Genomic DNA, 19,191 nt, shown 5'->3' on the forward strand with positions numbered 1-19,191 from the left:
AAAAACAAGTAATATGTATTGTTTCAAATAACTACTGTTTGGGGGATTTTAGCCATCCAAAAATGAGAAATATACCTTACTTTTTGATTTGTGTTCTCTATATTTTGTACTTGATGACTATAAAACTCATGGTTCCACTGAATCAGGATCTGTTGGCCTCAAATTCTCCATTTTTCTTGGGCTCATTTAAGTCACACTCTGTCACAGCTTTCTTTCCAGTATGAAAACCTATAGTGAGTACCTCATGATCCTTTGTTCCAGACATTTGATTATTCTAGGCCCTTCTTTCTCAACTCCATCCACCCTCATTTGTTCATCCCAAATACTCTTTGGGGATAACATCCTTTTGAAGCTCACTCGTGACTCATCACAGCTACACTGTTACAACTATTACCTTCTGTTGGGCACTGATATTTATAGCTTTGCCTTCTTGTTATGGTGAGTGTCAAAGACTCATATCCACAGAACACACAGGCATTTGCAGAAGAAAAATGAGGCACGATCTAGGAGATTGCACTGAGTTGTATTTTGTTGCACACCATCCTGCCAAGTGGAGAGCCACACTCACTTGACTGACTGTCGCCTACTAGACCAACAGAAATTCTCATTTCCATGGTAGGCGTAACTAAGGGGAGCCACAGCTGCACTGCCCATCCACTGACGTATGCATCAGTTCAACAGATGCTGTGGGCAGCTGTTCTGTGCAAGGTGCTCCTTTAGAGACGAAAGTTACAGTAGCAAATGTGACTGAAAAGGTCCTTGTATTTGGTTAAAACTGGAAACACACACACACACAGATATAGATTGTAAATTAGCAAGGTAATTACAGGTGTGAAAATTGCTAGATGAAGGAAGCACAGGTGGGAAATGGGGCCACGTGTCTATGGCAGGATGCAAACGCTCAGTTTGATTTCAACATGTTGAGGTGGAGAGACCTTTGGAGACTCCCTTTTCTACAAAAGAGACTTAAATTCTATTTAGAGTCTATGGCAGATATTTCATTAGAGATTATTAAAAATAACCTATGGTTACAATCATCAGGAAGATAGAAGATAGAAGTATACCAGGGAGTGAAGCCAAGAAAGTAATAATCAAAGCTGCAGATACCGATGTGCTTAGCTGAGGCAAAGGATTTCATGGTGGGGGAAGGAGGTGACTGAGAAGGAGGCATAGAGCCACCCTAAGTGACAAAAGCAAATTTCCAAAAGGAAGGAGCTCCTATTTTGCAGTATGTCACAGACCAGTAAATGGATGCTACAAAATGGCCAGTGCCTCACATATACAATCCAAAGGACATCGGAACACTGTCAGGGCAGTTTGAGGAGAGCGTTACAAGAGCCCAGAGTTCCGTGTGCTGCAGAGCTAGTAGGAGATGAGATGAGACTGCTCCTCCGCAACAAGGAGCTGTCTGAGAAGGGAAGGGAGCTGTAGGCAATCCAGGGTTAGAGATGGGGCGAGGCAGTGAGCCCTGTCATAAAAAATGTTTGTACTTAAAAAATGGTCAGTAGATGGTGTTGAGTTTGAAGTCCTCTGGCAACATAACTGAAGGAGGTAAATCTTGCCAGAGTAGACATTATGGGATTGTTGTCAAAACCCCAAATTCAGGATGTGCAGCTGACGCCAAGCACTGTGACACAAGTACTTGGAGATGGAGAAAGTTGATTCAATTTGGTGAAAGTGAGAAGAGGGGAGAGCAAGATCTCTCAGGTCTATCTCAAGAAAGCGACAAAGTAGGGAGATTTTTTGCAGCGCGGGAACAAGGGAGGGGGAATTTCATGGAACCAAGGGGGGATGTCCGCGTTGCTTCAGTCTCAGATAACATCTTGAGCAACCAGACTTCTGGTTGTCAGCAGCTGATCATGATGCTTTTAAGGACATTCATTCCTGCTGCAAAACAGACTCATCAATATTCCTTGTGACCCTGGAGTTGTCTCCTCTTGCTTGACAAAGAAACAGAACACCAGCAGTTAATAACTGCTGAGAGAACAAGTCGTGCTAGGCAGGCAGCAAGTGGTCATCACGTGCAAGCAAATACAGGTCTTGTCAAAACTTACATTATTGCAATCACTAAAAGTCGTGGGTCACCAAAATCTCAAGAGGCCAGGCCATAGGATCAATAACACGTAGGGAACAAAGGGAAAATATTGATAGATATGACCTAATTCACATTTTAACTTGAACAACTAAAAAATAAATACATTGTACAAAATTAAATAATGAAAAGAAGAAAAATGCTGGAGGTTATTATCCCTAATGAAAACAAAATTCTTGCTAATCAGAAAGAAAATTAAATCCCTCCAATTATAAACTCCATACAGATAGTGTCACAGTGGCGCCTTATCCCCAGGGGCTGGCAGGCACTATGTTCTCATAAAGTATTTTTCAATGAATGAATGAAATAGTACAGGAATCATCAAATGCTCAGCACTGACACTAGAATGTGTTTAATTGCTGATGCAAAATGTGTGGGAGACAGGAAATGACTGAGATGCAGGAGGAAGGGAGGCAGTTCCCAAAGGAGACAGGAGAGAAAGGGGAGCAGGACATGGTAGAGGCCAAGAGGAAAGTTCCCTTTGTCCCTCTGAAGTTTTGCTGAAAATCACTGACATGAGGCAAATTAATCAGAGAAAAGTCACATAGGTTTATTTAACATGTATATGCAGGAGTCTTCAGAACGAAGAGCCAACCCCCTAATGAGGTGACGAAGCTCATATACCATCTTGAGGTTACAGAAAGGACGTGGGCTCAGAGCATGGCCCCAAATGGGTTACAGTGGTAAATGAGGTTGTAGTGTTAAGACAGGGTATGGGAGGGAGAGAAGAGGACACTCCGCTAGCAAAGGTGGTCTTGCTATGTAGATGGAACCTCACAAGTAGCAGCCCTCAGAGAGGATAGGTGGCAAATGTTTCCTCTCAGCCTGTCAAGGGTATCAGACTGTCAGTTAATTTTCCCTAGATGCAGACGAGGGTAGGCCTGGCTGCACTAACACAGCTTCTCTATCGATGTAAATTTCTCCACAAATGACAGCTTTGCATGGCCACTTCTGTTTGCTGGCTCTCTGAGAGCCATCTCAAAATAAGTTAAAGAAATACATTGTGGGGTAAAGTATTTTTATTCCCTGCAACATATTTGGGGAAACTGGCCTTCTCCAGAATGAGTGTTTCTTCCTGCTCTATGGTTATACACAGAAGGATCACTTGGTTTCAGATGATGACAGCAGACACCACCATCCAGGGAAGGCTTACTTGTCCCAGCTCTTAGGTAAGTCCTTCCTTCCATTATGCTACAAAAGTCCTGAGAAATCCATGAGGGACTCAGAACTGAGGGCAGACCCTGACTTCCCCTGTCAGAATGCACTCTCAGTTCTGTGGTGAGGACTTTGCTCTTTGCTGAGGTTTCTGTGTGTTGCCAACCACTGTGACATTTATTGCCAACACCAGCAGAACAAAGAGCAGGGGACAATCTTTTTCCAGAAAAGCTATCCAGATTTTCTTCCAAGTCAAAGCTGAGAACTATTAGGAAGATGTGTCCATTAAGATATCTATACTGATAAGCTATCTTAATATGCCTCTTGTTTTAGTGTGTTACATCCCATAATCACAGACCATGTAATCATGGCTATGACAGGCAACAAGCAGGGGAAAATGTATGTTCTCCTTCACAGATTCAGAATTATCCTCTATCTTTGCTAAAAAATTCCTTGGGATACACACAAGCAAAGGGGACATAAAAAGGAATATATATGCCACAAGTTGTGGCACAAGGCTGTAGTCCCAGCTACTTGGGAGGTTGAGGCAGGAGGATCACTTGAGGCCAGAAGTTTGAGGCCAGTCTAGTGAGGCCCTGTCTTAAAAATTTTCACAAAGAAAGGAATATAAATCGCTATTAACAATTAATCAATTTGATTCATCTTCTAAATAATAGATTTGGATATTACAATAACTCAAGATGGCCAATGAAAATAACAAGAACAATGATCAAGAAGACAAGTATGGGATTGAAAGAAACTAAAAATATTTCGCCACAAAATATATTACTTCCTTGACATATTTCAAGATGGCTATTTAGAAAGGACTGGAAACATGAGAATAGCCCTCCAAGTTTTTACTGGAATTCATACCTGACTTTTTACTGAAGAGGTAATTCTTACTATTTACACAGATAAATATGCACTGGAGAAAAGGAAGTACATATTTAGGTGGGCTAATAAATGCTAATGTTACATCTGTTCCAGGTGGGAGCCCAAAAGGTATGTATAGGACAGAATGTGGTTAATGCAAAACTTAGGCTTGTAAAACAATAGCCACAGGATCTGGAGAGTCCCCAACTTTGTAAACCTAACAGACAGCTGTGCGGGCATTCCTATCCCCCCCCCCATAAGGACAAAGCTACCCCCTCCCTTATCTCCACAGGAGGAGACTGACACAGGGGTCCCACAAATCAGTCATTTAAAAAATTTTATTGCAGCGGCTGTTCTGGTCCAGGTACTCACCCCTGCCTGAGAAATCCTCTATAAAACCCAAGGCTCTCCCATCCCTCAGGGTGGACGCTCTTTGGCCTCCACCTGTCTGCACCCGGATGCCCCAAATAAACAGCATTTGGCTACACACGAGGCTTCCTGTCTCTCTCTCAGCTCCGGACCTAACAGCTAACACTGATAAAGTATTAATGATTGGCTCTTAGGAGGGGGCAAACAATGATTTCAAATTGCTGAACCAAAAAGACACAGTACTGTAGACTCCTAGTTACTTTCCCAGCCCGCAGGGAATAGTAGAAACACTGACTCTGGAGCTGAGGAATCACTCACATTGACTTCCCGGCCCCTAAATAGGCCTATTGTGGTGAAAGGCTGCGCCATACTGCCACCTGGAGGAAACAGAAAAGACTGGTGATTTATCCCATGGTTCAAACGTGTGGAGGTGGAGATAACTGTACGGGCACCATGCAGTTCCTCACTTTCTCCAATGCAGATCGGGTTTCAGAAATCACACTATATTATCAGCAAAATAAGTAGATGGTGGTACCTGTTAAAATTCTTGTCCTATATGTAGTCCTAATGGAATATATCGACATTTCCCCTAACATTCATTCTTCATTTTCCCACAAGTCCCTAGTTTAAAGGCCATATAATTAGGGACAGATTATAAGTGAGATAATGAAGCAGAAACAGCCACAATTCAGTCCAGACTTGATATGAAGCACTGGATGTTGGTAGCGTCATGGAAGGTGACAAAGACTCTTTGTTTGGTCAAACTTTAGTCAGGCTCCTGAACTTTCTGCTAGGTCCATCTGTGCACTTCCTTGTAAAATCCAGTTTTAGTAAAGAACCTTGCTAAGTCAGGTTAAGCAGAACCCTCCATCCTCAATATCTGACCAGGTCCCTGATCATCTGCTATCCCCCAGGTGGTGGCTGATCACCATGGCCTGTCTTTAGCAGGAGCCCCACCGGGCATGTTCTGGTCTCCTACAGTCATATCTAGGAGTAGCGTGTCCTGAGCCTGAACATCTGGTTGTTCTTCCTTTATCTCCAAGGCAAGGTTTACAAACATCTTTAGGCAAAGGTACCAAGAGTATACAATGGGAAAAGGACATTGATAAACAGTTTTTGGAAAACTGGATATCCATATACAAAAGAATGAAATTGGACACTTATCTCACACCATATTAAAAAATCCACTCAAATGAATTAAAGACTTAAAACCTGAAACTGTAAAGTTACTAGAAGAAAAGAAAACATAGAGGAAAAACTACACGACATTGGTCTGGGTGAGGATTTTTTAGATTTGACACCCAAAACACAGGCAAAAAAATAAAAGTAAGCAAATAACTGTAGATTCATGTGTTCCTTTCTGGGCTCTCTATTCTGTTCCATTAGCCAATGTATCCACTTTTATGCCAGTAATGTGCTGTTTTAATTACCATCGCTTTGTAGTATAGCTTAAAATCATGTAGTCTGGTGCCTACAGCTTTGTTATTTTTGTTCATGAACACTCTTGACCAGTTAAATAGATGAGACATGATTTAAAGAACTTTGAATGTAATGTACATTTCATCTTATTGAGAATACTAGTTTCCAAACCTTAATTAGCACTTTTCCTTTTCCTTTTTCCTAGCACTTAAAAATCTCTAATCATTTTCTCCTTTGTGAAACAGTAAATGAATTAATTCATTTATGCCTTCCGTTTTCTGGTAAGTTAATAGACTTGGGTATATATTTAACTCCACAGATGCATGTTTTTCTCTTTAACTCTCTTCTAAGATTTGGACCATCTCCAAAATATTTGAAAATAAAATATGATCCAGGATTCTCACTATTAAGTATACATCCAAAACAAATGAAATCAGTATGTTGAAGACATATCTGCACCCCTATGTTTATTGCAGCACAATTCACAACAGACAAGATATGGAATGAACCTACACCAATAGATGAACGGATACAGAAAATGTGGCATTTTTTAAATACAAAAGTGTAAGAATAGTATACACAGTGGAATACTATTCAGCCTCAATAAAGAAGGAAATCCTGTCATTTGTGACAACATGGATGAACCTGGAGGACATCATGTTAAGTGAAATAAGTGAGACAGAGAGACAAATTCTGCCCAATCACACGCACATGTGGACTCTAGAGAGCTGATCTCATGGAAGTAGAGAGTGGAACAGCGGCTACAGGGGATGGCAGGGGGTAGGGGAGGGGGATGTAATAAGACTGGTTAATGGGCACAAGGTTATAGTTAGATGTGTGAAATACGTTCTGCTGTTCCGATGCACAGTAAGGTGAAAATGGCCAGCAATATTGTATTGAATATTTCAAAATAGCTAGAAAAGAGAATTTTGAATTTTTTCATCACAAATGAGAAATATATGAAGTGATGTATATACCCTGATGTCATCATTGCTCAGTGTATGCATATACCAAAATATCATACAGTACTTCATAAATATATGTAAATATGTGTTAATCAAAAATGAACAAACAAAAATAAAAATAGTAAATAATGAAGGAAGCTGTGAGTTATGGAAACTGGGGATGCAATCCAGCCGGCTAAGGTGGGATTAGGAAATCACAGATTCAATTCGTCATCAGATGTAGAGGACGACCAGTTCACACGAGATCAGACTGACCACCCCTACCAGACACAGATGCATTAAGGTTCGTGTACAAGATGCCTGCTACCTTATGTCATATTTTCTTAGCTATAGAAATTGTGCAATATGTATTTTCTAGGTTTTAAGCACTCAAGGCACGGTTTTAGCACAGATCTAAGCTTGAGATAAACTAATACAAAGAATGAATTATTTCTCTGTGTTCTAAAAAAAGTAAAATGATACATTTTGCACCTACATTGTGTAGATTTGTATATTTTTCTTTCTGTTATTTTGCATTCATTGAATCCTCTGTTTCAGAATAAGCAATTCTCCATTTTTGTATATTCTGCAGATTTCCTGTCCATACTTGTATTTATTTTTTCTCTGATATAGTATTAATGTCTGCTCTTGATATTGCTATCATTTTCCCATGCCTAAGTTCAGTGGAAATGAGGATGGGCTTTAGTGTGTTTTAGCTATGCTATAGTACTCTTCTGTCATGGCACCAAGGAGAAGAAAAAGGAATAGATTGTACAGCTAAAAAACATAGAAATATTTTTACTGTTTGGATTAAATTAACTGAATTCACCAATTACATCCCAGTGAAGGAAGCCCAGTCTGCAGAGAAATGAACGGTGTCATCTGTGGCCTCTGTGGGGCGAGTGGGGTGAGGCCCCAGTTCAGAGACAGACCGTGCAAAGCAAGTTAGAGCTGTGGGTGTGCGAGTCTCCTGGGGAAGAGCTGCCAGCCCTGGGACTTGTCAAACTGCACCTTCCTCCTTCTGTCTCTGTCAGGTAATTAGCATGATTGTGTCTCTCGTGTGCTCCAGCTCTCCTAGTGGAGCCTGACTTGTGTACCAGGATGAAAAAGAAGGCAAAGCTATCGTTTATTTGCTTGAAAGCATAGGACTGACAAATTGAAGATTTTGAGTAATTTCTCTGGCAAGTTTTATTCAAGAAATGATGTATTTCATCATTTTACTTTTGTACAACTGCTAGGTTGATTGATCCAACCAAGGTATCAAATTACTTTATCTTTTTTGTTGTCAGAAACTATAGGAGAATTGGGAAAATATTTGCATAAATAAAAGTTAAATAACAGGATAGATTTCTAGTTCAAATTTACCCAGTGAATTTTTGGAGCTAAACTTTTAATGTATTAATTAAAGTAGGAATACATGTGCTGACACTCCCCTTTCAAATCCAGGAAAAATTAAAGTCAACAATTCGTATTCTTTATCACAGCCTGTGGTGTTATTTCCCATAAGCTGCTCTATGGGAAAGACTCAGGAGCCATTTGAACCCAGATTCTACTGCTCTTATGATAAGAAAGTAGAGAAATGAGGAAATGCTATTCCATGACTTCTAATATGGGGATGGTTATGCCTTGCTTGGCTGCTTATACAAATATTTCTTGGGAAAAAAGAGGACTAAATGGCCTTCAGCATTTATAGAAATTATGAACTAATTTTGGTTTTAGCCAAAAGTAACTGATAAGAACATTTACTATGGGGGGAAAAGAAGCAAATAAGCAAAACAATCCCTTCAACTTTCCTCATTTTTCTGCCACTGGCGGAAGAAAAAAATACAGCTATACAACACACGGAAGTAGGACTGATTTCCTCCGTAAGTTCTGCCTCTGAACCTCCCAATTTACCCAGAAAGGATCCATGGGGAATTTGAAGTGCCCCAGAGTATCAAGATCCCTATTGTTTCAGGTTATCTTTGCACTGTCTGCTAGGATTCTCCCTGGAGGCATCTTCTAATGTCACCCCCATAATAACCATCTCTTCAGGAGAGTTGAGGTTTTTTGGAGTTAAATAGGAGAAGGTGAGGCTGGGGGCTTCCTGTTTTCTCTTCCTTCCATGGGTCTGTCCCCTGCCTCATGACATTGGAGAGAGTCACTCACAATTCACCAGCTTCAGGCTGGACCTACTTTGGTCACAAGACGGAGAGGACAAAGGACAGTCAGCAATCACAGAGCAGGGTGCTTTGCTGGTGTTAGAACATTTTTCTTTTTTGTTTCTCCAGTCTGACATCTTTAGCTTCTTTGCTTCTGCACTTGAGATATTTTTGGCAACATGCTGCCAAAAATAGTGAGTAAGAGTAGGCGTTTCGTGTTCCTTCTGACACTTTTCTCACTTCTTAGTTTGCGCATTAGCTTGGTAAGGTACAATTTTTTCTTGGATCCTCCAGAGAGTGCAGATATGCAACAATAGAGAAGCAACATTTCTGTTTGTAGGGAATAAAATCATAAGCCCAAAGCAGGGATGACGCAAGGTGGGGCGAGGTAAGTGCCGGGTACGTGGATAAAGGGAGTTTGGAAACACTTGGCTCCAGAGAGAAGTAACTGGTGGGCAGAAGATGCCTAGGCTGTTGGTGAGGGTTAAAGGTGAGCTGGTGTACATTGTAGGGCCCTTGGAAACCAGACTAAGGTGTTTGGGGATTGCTCAATGGGTGAGTGGAGTAAAACACTTAATCATTCATAGAAGAGACTGAAAATTCAGAAGAGTGACTGAAGATTACTAACAAAGATAAGGGAAGTTGAACAAGAAGGGGAAGAAGTGGAGGAGGAGGGGGAGAAACAGGGGTAAAAGGACACGGGACATAAAGCCAAGGCCAGGGGCTCACGCACACACAGCCAGTAGAGATGGGCGCTGTGATGAGACAGGAAGTGGGTGAAGTTCTCCAATGCAGATTATCAGCCCTGCCCTCTGTCATTCTGCAATGGTTATACTCCCTGGAAAATGAAAGATTCTGTGTGTTCAAGGCTTTTCTTGTTTCATATTAGTACTGTAATATGGAATCGAACTAAAATCCTGCTTTATATAAGATAATAAATTTCAGATATTAAAAAATGGACTCAAATTCAGAAAAAAATAATGATCATCTTAACCTCTACAAGATTTAAAGGAGGTGTTTTATTGACTGGAATCTGATCCACTACTACCTGGATAACGGGTCAAGTCTCAGAAAAAGGTGATTTGTAGCCAAATGACACAAAACATGGGAAACCAGAAGAAAGCAAAGATTGCTCCAGTGTGGAGACGACGGGCAGTGATAAGAAAGAAAAGAGGCACAATAGAGCAATTTCCCCACTTTTGCCAAGGACTTACCCTTCACTAGGGTTTTGAGAAACAGCCAGGTATATTGGTGTGATTATTTCAATTAAAGTGTGTCGTGCATTTGCATAGTAACATTTTATCTAACTTTTCCCAAGTTTTAACAATCTGGTTAAAAAAAAAAAATCCTTCCTCTAGATCTATTAATGAAATAGTTACTGACTATTTCATTAATTAAAATATAAAGTTCTCCTACTGCACACAGGCCAAATATCAGGTATTAGAGTTAAGGATGATACTGACCATAATCTATGTCTTCAAAACCTGGATGTGGGAGGGAGATTGGGGGTAATTCAAGAGGAGTTGGATTGCCAAGGTGCTGTGTGGCTGTAGGTAACCTACTGTGTGTGGGTGTAACTAGGTCAGATTCCACGTGTCTGAAAGATTGTGTGTAGAGGGCAACTGAAACTACAGTCTGAGACAGTGTCCAACAGGTGGACAAGGTCACATCTGTTTCTGGTGATTAAAGGTCATAGAGAACCAGAGAACCCAATATGTGCTCTTGTAAGTCTGATTTTAGGGGAAAAAGTTTAAAAGAGGTTGATCTTTCCCCAAATTAGTGACTGCCAGTAGTTATCAACCATTTCTGATCAGCTCTGGGTGCATTCACAAAATTCATTCCCAGGAAGAAGAGGAAGTGAATCTAAACCTAGGATGGTAGCCCAGTGTTCTCCCTGGGGGTGAGGTACAGTGCAAATGTTTAAACAAGTTTTGGCTAGTTCATATACAGCTTGGTTCAAGGGATATAGGAGATAGAGGAAGAATACAGAAGTTTTCTATTTTAACAATTATTTTCTTAAATTTTTTTTTTTTTTTTTTTTGAGACAGAGTCTCACTCTGTTGCCCAGGCTAGAGTGAGTGCCGTGGCGTCAGCCTAGCTCACAGCAACCTCAAACTCCTGAGCTCAAGCGATCCTCCTGTCTCAGCCTCCCGAGTAGCTGGGACTACAAGCATGCGCCACCATGCCCGGCTAATTTTTTCTATATATATTTTTAGCTGTCCATATAATTTCTTTCTATTTTTAGTAGAGATGGGGTCTCGCTCTTGCTCAGGCTGGACTCGAACTCCTGAGCTCAAACGATCCGCCCACCTCGGCCTCCCAGAGTGCTAGGATTACAGGCGTGAGCCACCGCGCCCGGCCAATATTTTCTTAAATTTTGGAATATATTTTTATAATAAAAATAATATCTGTTTTTATGAAAATGTTTCCAGAACATTGTGGACTTACTTTATTTACTTTTTATTTCCCATTAAAATGCTTCTACTTTTAATTTTGGATAAAATCTTTGTTCCTTTTTAAATATTTAGGTTTTGTGTTTTGTTTTGAATAACTTTCTCACTCCCCAATTTTCCTATCCAATTCTGTCTATTATTAATGTATTAAGCTATGCACACACACACATATTTTCATGAGAAGTGTCAAATATTGTTGGTATGATAGGAGTGCAGAGTGGCTGTGAATTACTTTTTTTCCTTCAATTTTCCATTCTCCTGAGGTACAACAGAGAGATGGAAGGAACCAATGACAACTCCCCAAACCATTTCATCCTTGTGGGGTTCTCTGACGACCCCCGTCTGGAGAGGATCCTCTTTGTGGCCCTCTTGATAGCCTACCTCCTCACCCTGATGGGCAACACCACCATCACCCTGGTGTCCCGGCGGGACCCCCACCTGCACACCACCATGTACTTCTTCCTCACCCACCTCTCCTTCCTGGACCTCAGTTTCACCACCAGCTCTATCCCCCAGCTGCTCTACAACCTTAATGGCCATGACAAGACCATCAGCCATGTGGGCTGCGCCCTCCATCTCTTCCTGTTCCTGGGGCTGGGTGGTGTGGAGTGTCTGCTCCTGGCTGTCATGGCCTACAACCAGTTTGTTGCTGTCTGCAGGCCCCTACGCTACATGGTGACCATGAATCCCAGCCTCTGCCAGGGCTTAGTGTCGGTGGCCTGGGGCTGTGGGGTGGCTGACTCTTTGATTATGTCTCCAATGACCTTGTGGTTACCCCACTGTGGGCACTGCAAGGTGGACCACTTCCTGTGTGAGATGCCAGCCCTGATCCAGATGGCTTGTGTCAACACAGCTGCCATCGAAGGCATTGCCTTTATTCTTGCAGTGGGTATTGTGCTGTCACCCTTGGTGTTTATTTTGGTCTCTTATGGCTACATTGTGAGGGCTGTGTTAAGTATCCAGTCATCCTCAGGGAAGCAAAAGGCCTTCAACACCTGTGGCTCCCATCTCACCATGGTCTCACTTTTCTACAGAAACATCATCTACATGTACATGCAACCAGGAACCAGCTCCTCCTGGGACCAGGGCAAGTTTCTCACCCTCCTTTACAACATTGTCACCCCACTGCTCAATCCTCTCATCTATACTCTCAGAAACAAAGAAGTGAAGGGGGCACTGAGAAGATTGATTTTGGGAAATCTAACTTTAAGAAAGACATTATAATGAAAGGAAAAAATAGGAAATTTTTCTTATGTTATAACCTTATAAAACTTGGGATGTATCACCAGCATCCATCAGAATTTGGGCAGAACTATTCACAATGTTCTGGCCCATTCTTAGATTGTGCACACACACGTGTGTGTGTGTGTGTGTGTGTGTGAGAGAGAGAGAGAGAGAGAGAGAGAATCATGCACGTGTACCTCAATGCTGATATTCAATACTTCTCAATGTAAGGTCTGCTGACCATGGCTGATGCACAGATAACTAGGTCATTCATGTACTGTTCTAAAAAGCTAAAGACGTAAAGCCATGTTTTCTAGTCAGTCTGGAAAAGTAAAATGATGGGATTAAGACCACTGGGACTTAGGGATGCCATGTCTGAGGCTGTGAGAGGAAAGAGGTGAAAGAATTGCCTGAGCAGAAGCCTGAAATAAGGGCAGATGTTAACTGCCTAGTTGGGGGACATATATCAGTGATCTTGGAGTACAGCAAAGCATGCTCCAACCTCAGACCCAAAGGGGTCTCATGCCTGAAAAGCTGCAGAGCAGCCTGACATGAAAACTTCTCATGGCTGTAGAGGTAGATTGCCATATGTCAGCCCGGGAGAAGGGTCTCAAGGCTTCCACTGTTAGAACACTGGGCTTCTCCCTTTCTCTCCACAATGCCTCAGTTAATGTACAATCAGTCTCCCAGTGGAAAGCATGTAGTTTCTTTGTTCCTTGATCAAATGGGTCAGAGCTACTGAAGTTAAAGATTGATATCCATGTACATAGCTTGACCTTGGGGTAAAATTAGTTAGTTTACCTTGATCAAAAGTGTTGTACCTACTGAAGAATTATGTGTTTTTCACTTCTAAAAAGAAGGAAATTAGCTAGGACACCTTGTGATTTTGGGGGGAGCCCCGAGACCTTTGATAATTGTATCCCATGATTTTTCACATGAGATCATTGTATTTTTTTTCCCCAGATTTGTATTTAGGTGATGATCAGGGAAACCAATTTGCTGGTGAGTACATGTGATGCTTGTTTTTCCATTCTTGGGATACTTCACTTAATAGAATGGGTTCCAACTCTCTCCAGGAGAACCATAGAGATGTCGTATCTTCATGATTCCTTATAGCTGAGTAATATTCCATGGTATACATATACCACAGTTTACTAATCCAATCATGTATTGATGGGCATTTGGGTTGTTTCCACATCTTTGCTATTGTGAATTGTGCTGCTATAAACATTTGGGTACATGTGCCTTTGTTACAGAATGACCTATTTTCCTTTGGGTATATGCCCAGTAATGGGATTGCTGGGTCAAATGGCAGGTCTACTTGAATCTGTTTAAGATACCTCCATAATGCTTTCCAGAGGGGTTGCACTAGTTTGCAGTCCCACCAGCAGTGTATTAGTGTTCCTGTCTCTCCACACCCACGCCAACATGTGTTGTTTTGGGTTTTTTTGATGAAGGCCACTCTCATTGGAGTTAAGTGATATCTCATTGTGGTTTTGATTTGCATTTCTCTGATGATTAGGGATGTTGAGCATTTTTTCATATGTTTGTTAGCCATTCTTATATCTTCTTTCGAGAAGTTTCTATTCATGTCCTTTGCCCACTTTTTGATAGGGTTGCTTGATTTTTTCTTGCTGATTTTCCTGAGTTCTAAATAGATTCTTGTTATCAGTCCTTTATCTGATGTGTAGTATGCAAAAATTTTTTCCCATTCTGTAGGTGGTCTGTTTATTCTCGTGACTGTTTCTTTGGCTGTGCAGAAGCTTTTTAATTTAATCATGTCCCATTCATTTATTTTTGTTGCTGCTGTGATTGCCTTGGGGGTCTTCTTCATAAATTCTTTGCCTAGGCCAATGTCTGTAAGAGTCTTTCCTATATTTTCTACTAGAATTCTGATTGTATCACGCCTAAGGTTTAAGTCTGTTATCCACCATGATTTGATTTTTGTGAGAGGTGAAAGCTGTGGGTCCTGTTTCAGTCTTCTACAAGTGGCTAACCAATTCTCCCAGCACCATTTATTGAATAGGGATTCTTGTCCCCAGAGTATATTTTTTCCTGCTTTGTCAAATATTAGGTGACTATATGAGGATGGTTCTATATTTGGATTTTCTGTTGTGTTCCACTGGTCTGTGTCCCTGAACTTGTGCCAATACCAGGCTGTTTTAAGAACCACGGCCTTGTAGTATAGTTTGAGGTCTGGCAAATTAATACCTCCCATTTTGTTTTTGTTGCTTAAAATTGCTTTTGCTATACGGGATCTTCTTTGATTCCATACAAAGTGTATAATTATTTTCTCTATGTCTGTAAAGAATGATGTTGGTAATTTAATAGGGATTGCATTGAATCTGTAGATAACTTTGGGTAGTATAGACATTTTAACAATGTTGATTCTTCCGATCCACGAGCATGGTATATTTTTCCATCTATTTGCAAGTTCTGCTATTTCTTTTCTCAGTGTTTCATAGTTTTCCTTATAGAGGTCCTTTACCTCTTTAGTTAGATATATACCTAGATATTTTATTTTCTTTGTTGCTATTTTGAAGGGTACTGAGTCTTTAATTTGGTTTTCCAATTGACTGTTATTGGCATATATAAATGCCTCTGATTTGTGTATATTAATTTTGTAGCCTGAGACTTTGCTGTATTCGTTAATCAATTCCAGGAGTCTCATGGTTGAATCCTGGGGGTTTTCCAGATATAACATCATATCATCAGCAAAAAGTGAGAGTTTGATCTCTTCCTTCCCTATTTGGACTCCCTTGATTCTGCTCTCTTGCCTGATAGCTCTCGCAAGGACTTCCAATACTATGTTGAAAAGTAATGGAGACAATGGGCAGCCCTGTCTGGTTCCAGTTCTAAGTGGGAGTGCTTTCAGTTTTTCCCCATTCAGTATGATGTTGGCTGTGGGTTTGTCATATATGGCTTGTATCATTTTTAGGTAGGTTCCATCAATGCCTATTTTGTTAACCGTTTTTATCATAAAAGGGTGTTGAATTTTGTCAAATGCTTTTTCTGCATCTAATGAGAATATCATATGGTTTTTGTTTTTGCTTCTATTTATGTGGTGAATTACATTTATAGATTTACGTATGTTGAACCACCCCTGCATCTCTGGGATGAAGCCCACTTGGTCGTGGTGGATTACTTTTTTGATAAGTACTTGGATTCGATTTGCTAGTATTTTATTGAAAATTTTTGCATCTATATTGATGAGGGAAATTGGTCTGTAGTTCTCTATTTTTGCTGCGTCCTTTCCAGGTTTTGGTATTAATGTTATATTGGCTTGGTAGAACGTATTGGGGAGAATTCCATCCTTCTCAATATTGGAGAATAGTTTATGTAGGATGGGCACCAGTTCTTCTTTGTATGTATGGTAAAATTCAGGTGTGAACCCATCTGGACCAGGGCTTTTCTTTTTGGGAAGGTTTTTTATTGCTGTTTCGATTTCAGTTCTTGATATTGGTCTGTTCAGGTACTCTATTTCTTCCTGGTTGAGCCTGGGAAGACTATGTGTTTCTAAAAATTTGTCCATTTCCTCCACGTTCTCCAGTTTGTGTGCATAAAGATTTTTGTAGATTTCCTAGATGATATCTTGTATCTCTGTAGCGTCGGTTGTGATTTCTCCTTTCATGTTCCTAATGGAGGTTATTAGAGATTTTAGTTTTGTGCTCTTGGTTGGTCTAGCCAGAGGTGTGTCTATTTTGTTTATCTTTTCAAGGAACCAACTTTTTGTTTTATTAATTTCCCTTATAGTTTCTTTGTTGTCCTTTTCATTTAATTCTGATTTGGTCTTAGTAATTTCTCGCCTTCTGCTGGGTTTGGGATCGTTCTGTTCTTCTTTCTCTAGCTCTTTGAGTCTATTCGTTAGGTTGTCTATTTGCATGTTTTCTGTCTTTTTGATATAGGCATTTATGGATATGAATTTTCCTCTCAGGACTGCTTTAGCTGCATTCCATAGATTTTGATAAGTTGTATCTCCATTGTCATTTATTTTTATTTATTTATTTATTTTTCTGCTCAAAAATCTTTTATTGACAGAGTGCACAATTGAAACAGTTGGAGCCTATTTCTGTAATTTATCTATCACATTACCACCTACACCTATATTGAGTCTATTTAAAAAAAGGTACAGGTATAATAAACCTCAAAATGCAGAAGTCCATGTTAGTTCTTTGTTGTTAGAAGGATCTTTGAACTCCAACACACACACAAAAAAAGTAATGAAAAGTGTATTCTTGGGCATGGCAGAAGGGAAAGAATATTAGCAAAATGTTTTTGTTAAAAAATTTCCCAAAGTAGCATCAAGAGTTTTTAAAATCGTGATATTCTCAGGCCTCATAATTCAACTTCTGAGATTCTATTACAAAGAAGTAATTTTTTTTTCAAGTTAAAAACAATAGTTTCATATTTTTTTCCCCACCCCCCCTTTCCCGAGTCAGCACCTTCAAGTGTTACCACTCTCCAAACGGTGCGCAATGCACTCATTGTGTAGGCATACCCCCATCCCCTCCCTCACCCCCCACCTCAGTCTGATGTCCAATTGGTGTCGTTCCCAGATTTGTATTTAGGTGATGATTAGGGAAACCAATTTTCTGGTGAGTACATGTGATGCTTGTTTTTCCATTCTTGGGATACTTCACTTAATAGAATGGGTTCCAACTCTCTCCAGGAGAACCATAGAGATGTCGTATCTTCATGATTCCTTATAGCTGAGTAATATTCCATGGTATACATATACCACAGTTTACTAATCCAATCATGTATTGATGGGCATTTGGGTTGTTTCCACATCTTTGCTATTGTGAATTGTGCTGCTATAAACATTTGGGTACATGTGCCTTTGTTACAGAATGACCTTTTTTCCTTTGGGTATATGCCCAGTAATGGGATTGCTGGGTCAAATGGCAGGTCTACTTGAATCTGTTTAAGATACCTCCATAATGCTTTCCAGAGGGGTTGCACTAGTTTGCAGTCCCACCAGCAGTGTATTAGTGTTCCTGTCTCTCTACACCCACGCCAACATGTGTTGTTTTGGGTTTTTTTGATAAAGGCCATTCTTACTGGGGTTAAGTGATATCTCATTGTGGTTTTGATTTGCATTTCCCTGATGATTAGAGATGTTGAACACTTTTTCATATGTTTGTTAGCCATTTTTATATCTTCTTTTGAAAAATTTCTATTCATGTCCTTTGCCCACTTTTTGATAGGGTTGCTTGATTTTTTCTTGCTGATTTTCCTGAGTTCTAAATAGATTCTTGTTATCAGTCCTTTATCTGATGTGTAGTATGCAAAAATTTTTTCCCATTCTGTAGGTGGTCTGTTTATTCTCGTGACTGTTTCTTTGGCTGTGCAGAAGCTTTTTAATTTAATCATGACCTATTCATTTATTTTTGTTGCTGCTGTGATTGCCTTGGGGGTCTTCCTCATAAATTCTTTGCCTAGGCCAATGTCTGTAAGAGTCTTTCCTACATTTTCTTCTAGAATTCTGATTGTATCACGCCTAAGGTTTAAGTCTGTTATCCACCGTGATTTGATTTTTGTGAGAGGTGAAAGCTGTGGGTCCTGTTTCAGTCTTCTACAAGTGGCTAACCAATTCTCCCAGCACCATTTGTTGAATAGGGATTCTTGTCCCCAGAGTATATTCTTTCCCGCTTTGTCAAAAATTAGGTGACTATATGAGGATGGTTCTATATTTGGATTTTCTGTTGTGTTCCACTGGTCTGTGTCCCTGCACTTGTGCCAATACCAGGCTGTTTTAAGAACCACGGCCTTGTAGTATTGTTTGAGGTCTGGCAAATTAATACCTCCCATTTTGTTTTTGTTGCTTAAAATTGCTTTTGCTATACGGGGTCTTCTCTGGTTCCATACAAAGTGTATAATTATTTTCTCTATGTCTGTAAAGAATGATGTTGGTAATTTAATAGGGATTGCATTGAATCTGTAGATAACTTTGGGTAGTATAGACATTTTAACAATGTTGATTCTTCCGATCCATGAGCATGGTATATTTTTCCATCTATTTGCAAGTTCTGCTATTTCTTTTCTCAGTGTTTCATAGTTTTCCTTATAGAGGTCCTTTACCTCTTTAGTTAGATATATACCTAGATATTTTATTTTCTTTGTTGCTATTTTCAAGGGTACTGAGTCTTTAATTTGGTTTTCCGATTGACTGTAATTGGCATATATAAATGCCTCTGATTTGTGTATATTAATTTTGTAGCCTGAGACTTTGCTGTATTCGTTAATCAATTCCAGGAGTCTCTTAGTTGAATCCTGGGGGTTGTCCAGATATAACATCATATCATGAGCAAAAAGTGAGAGTTTGATCTCTTCCTTCCCTATTTGGACTCCCTTGATTCTGCTCTCTTGCCTGATAGCTCTCGCAAGGACTTCCAATACTATGTTGAAAAGTAATGGAGACAATGGGCAGCCCTGTCTGGTTCCAGTTCTAAGTGGGAGTGCTTTCAGTTTTTCCCCATTCAGTACGATGTTGGCTGTGGGTTTGTCATATATGGCTTGTA

At 40.2% G+C, this 19,191-nt stretch overlaps 1 protein-coding gene across 1 annotated transcript; it reads left to right on the forward strand.

Annotated features, from left to right (window-relative positions):
- The first annotated feature begins 11,722 nt into the window (after positions 1-11,722).
- Positions 11,723-13,390, forward strand: LOC138382898 (olfactory receptor 2W3-like). Its single transcript, XM_069467511.1, has 2 exons — positions 11,723-12,642; positions 13,264-13,390. The coding sequence occupies exons 1-2, from the start codon at positions 11,723-11,725 to the stop codon at positions 13,388-13,390; spliced, it is 1,047 nt and encodes a 348-aa protein (XP_069323612.1).
- The last annotated feature ends 5,801 nt before the right edge of the window (positions 13,391-19,191 follow it).

This window comes from Eulemur rufifrons, chromosome 4 (genome assembly GCF_041146395.1).
Source record: "Eulemur rufifrons isolate Redbay chromosome 4, OSU_ERuf_1, whole genome shotgun sequence".
NCBI classification, from domain to species: domain Eukaryota; kingdom Metazoa; phylum Chordata; class Mammalia; order Primates; family Lemuridae; genus Eulemur; species Eulemur rufifrons.

What these genes read in the sequence shown, in the direction of transcription:
- LOC138382898 (XM_069467511.1), top strand. Translation starts at nt 11,723, where the DNA reads ATGGAAGGAACCAATGACAACTCCCCAAACCATTTCATCCTTGTGGGG. An exon ending in CTGAGAAGATTGATTTTGGG is followed by an intron (nt 12,643 to 13,263) that starts AAATCTAACTTT and finishes TTGCCATATGTC; the next exon opens with AGCCCGGGAGAAGGGTCTCA.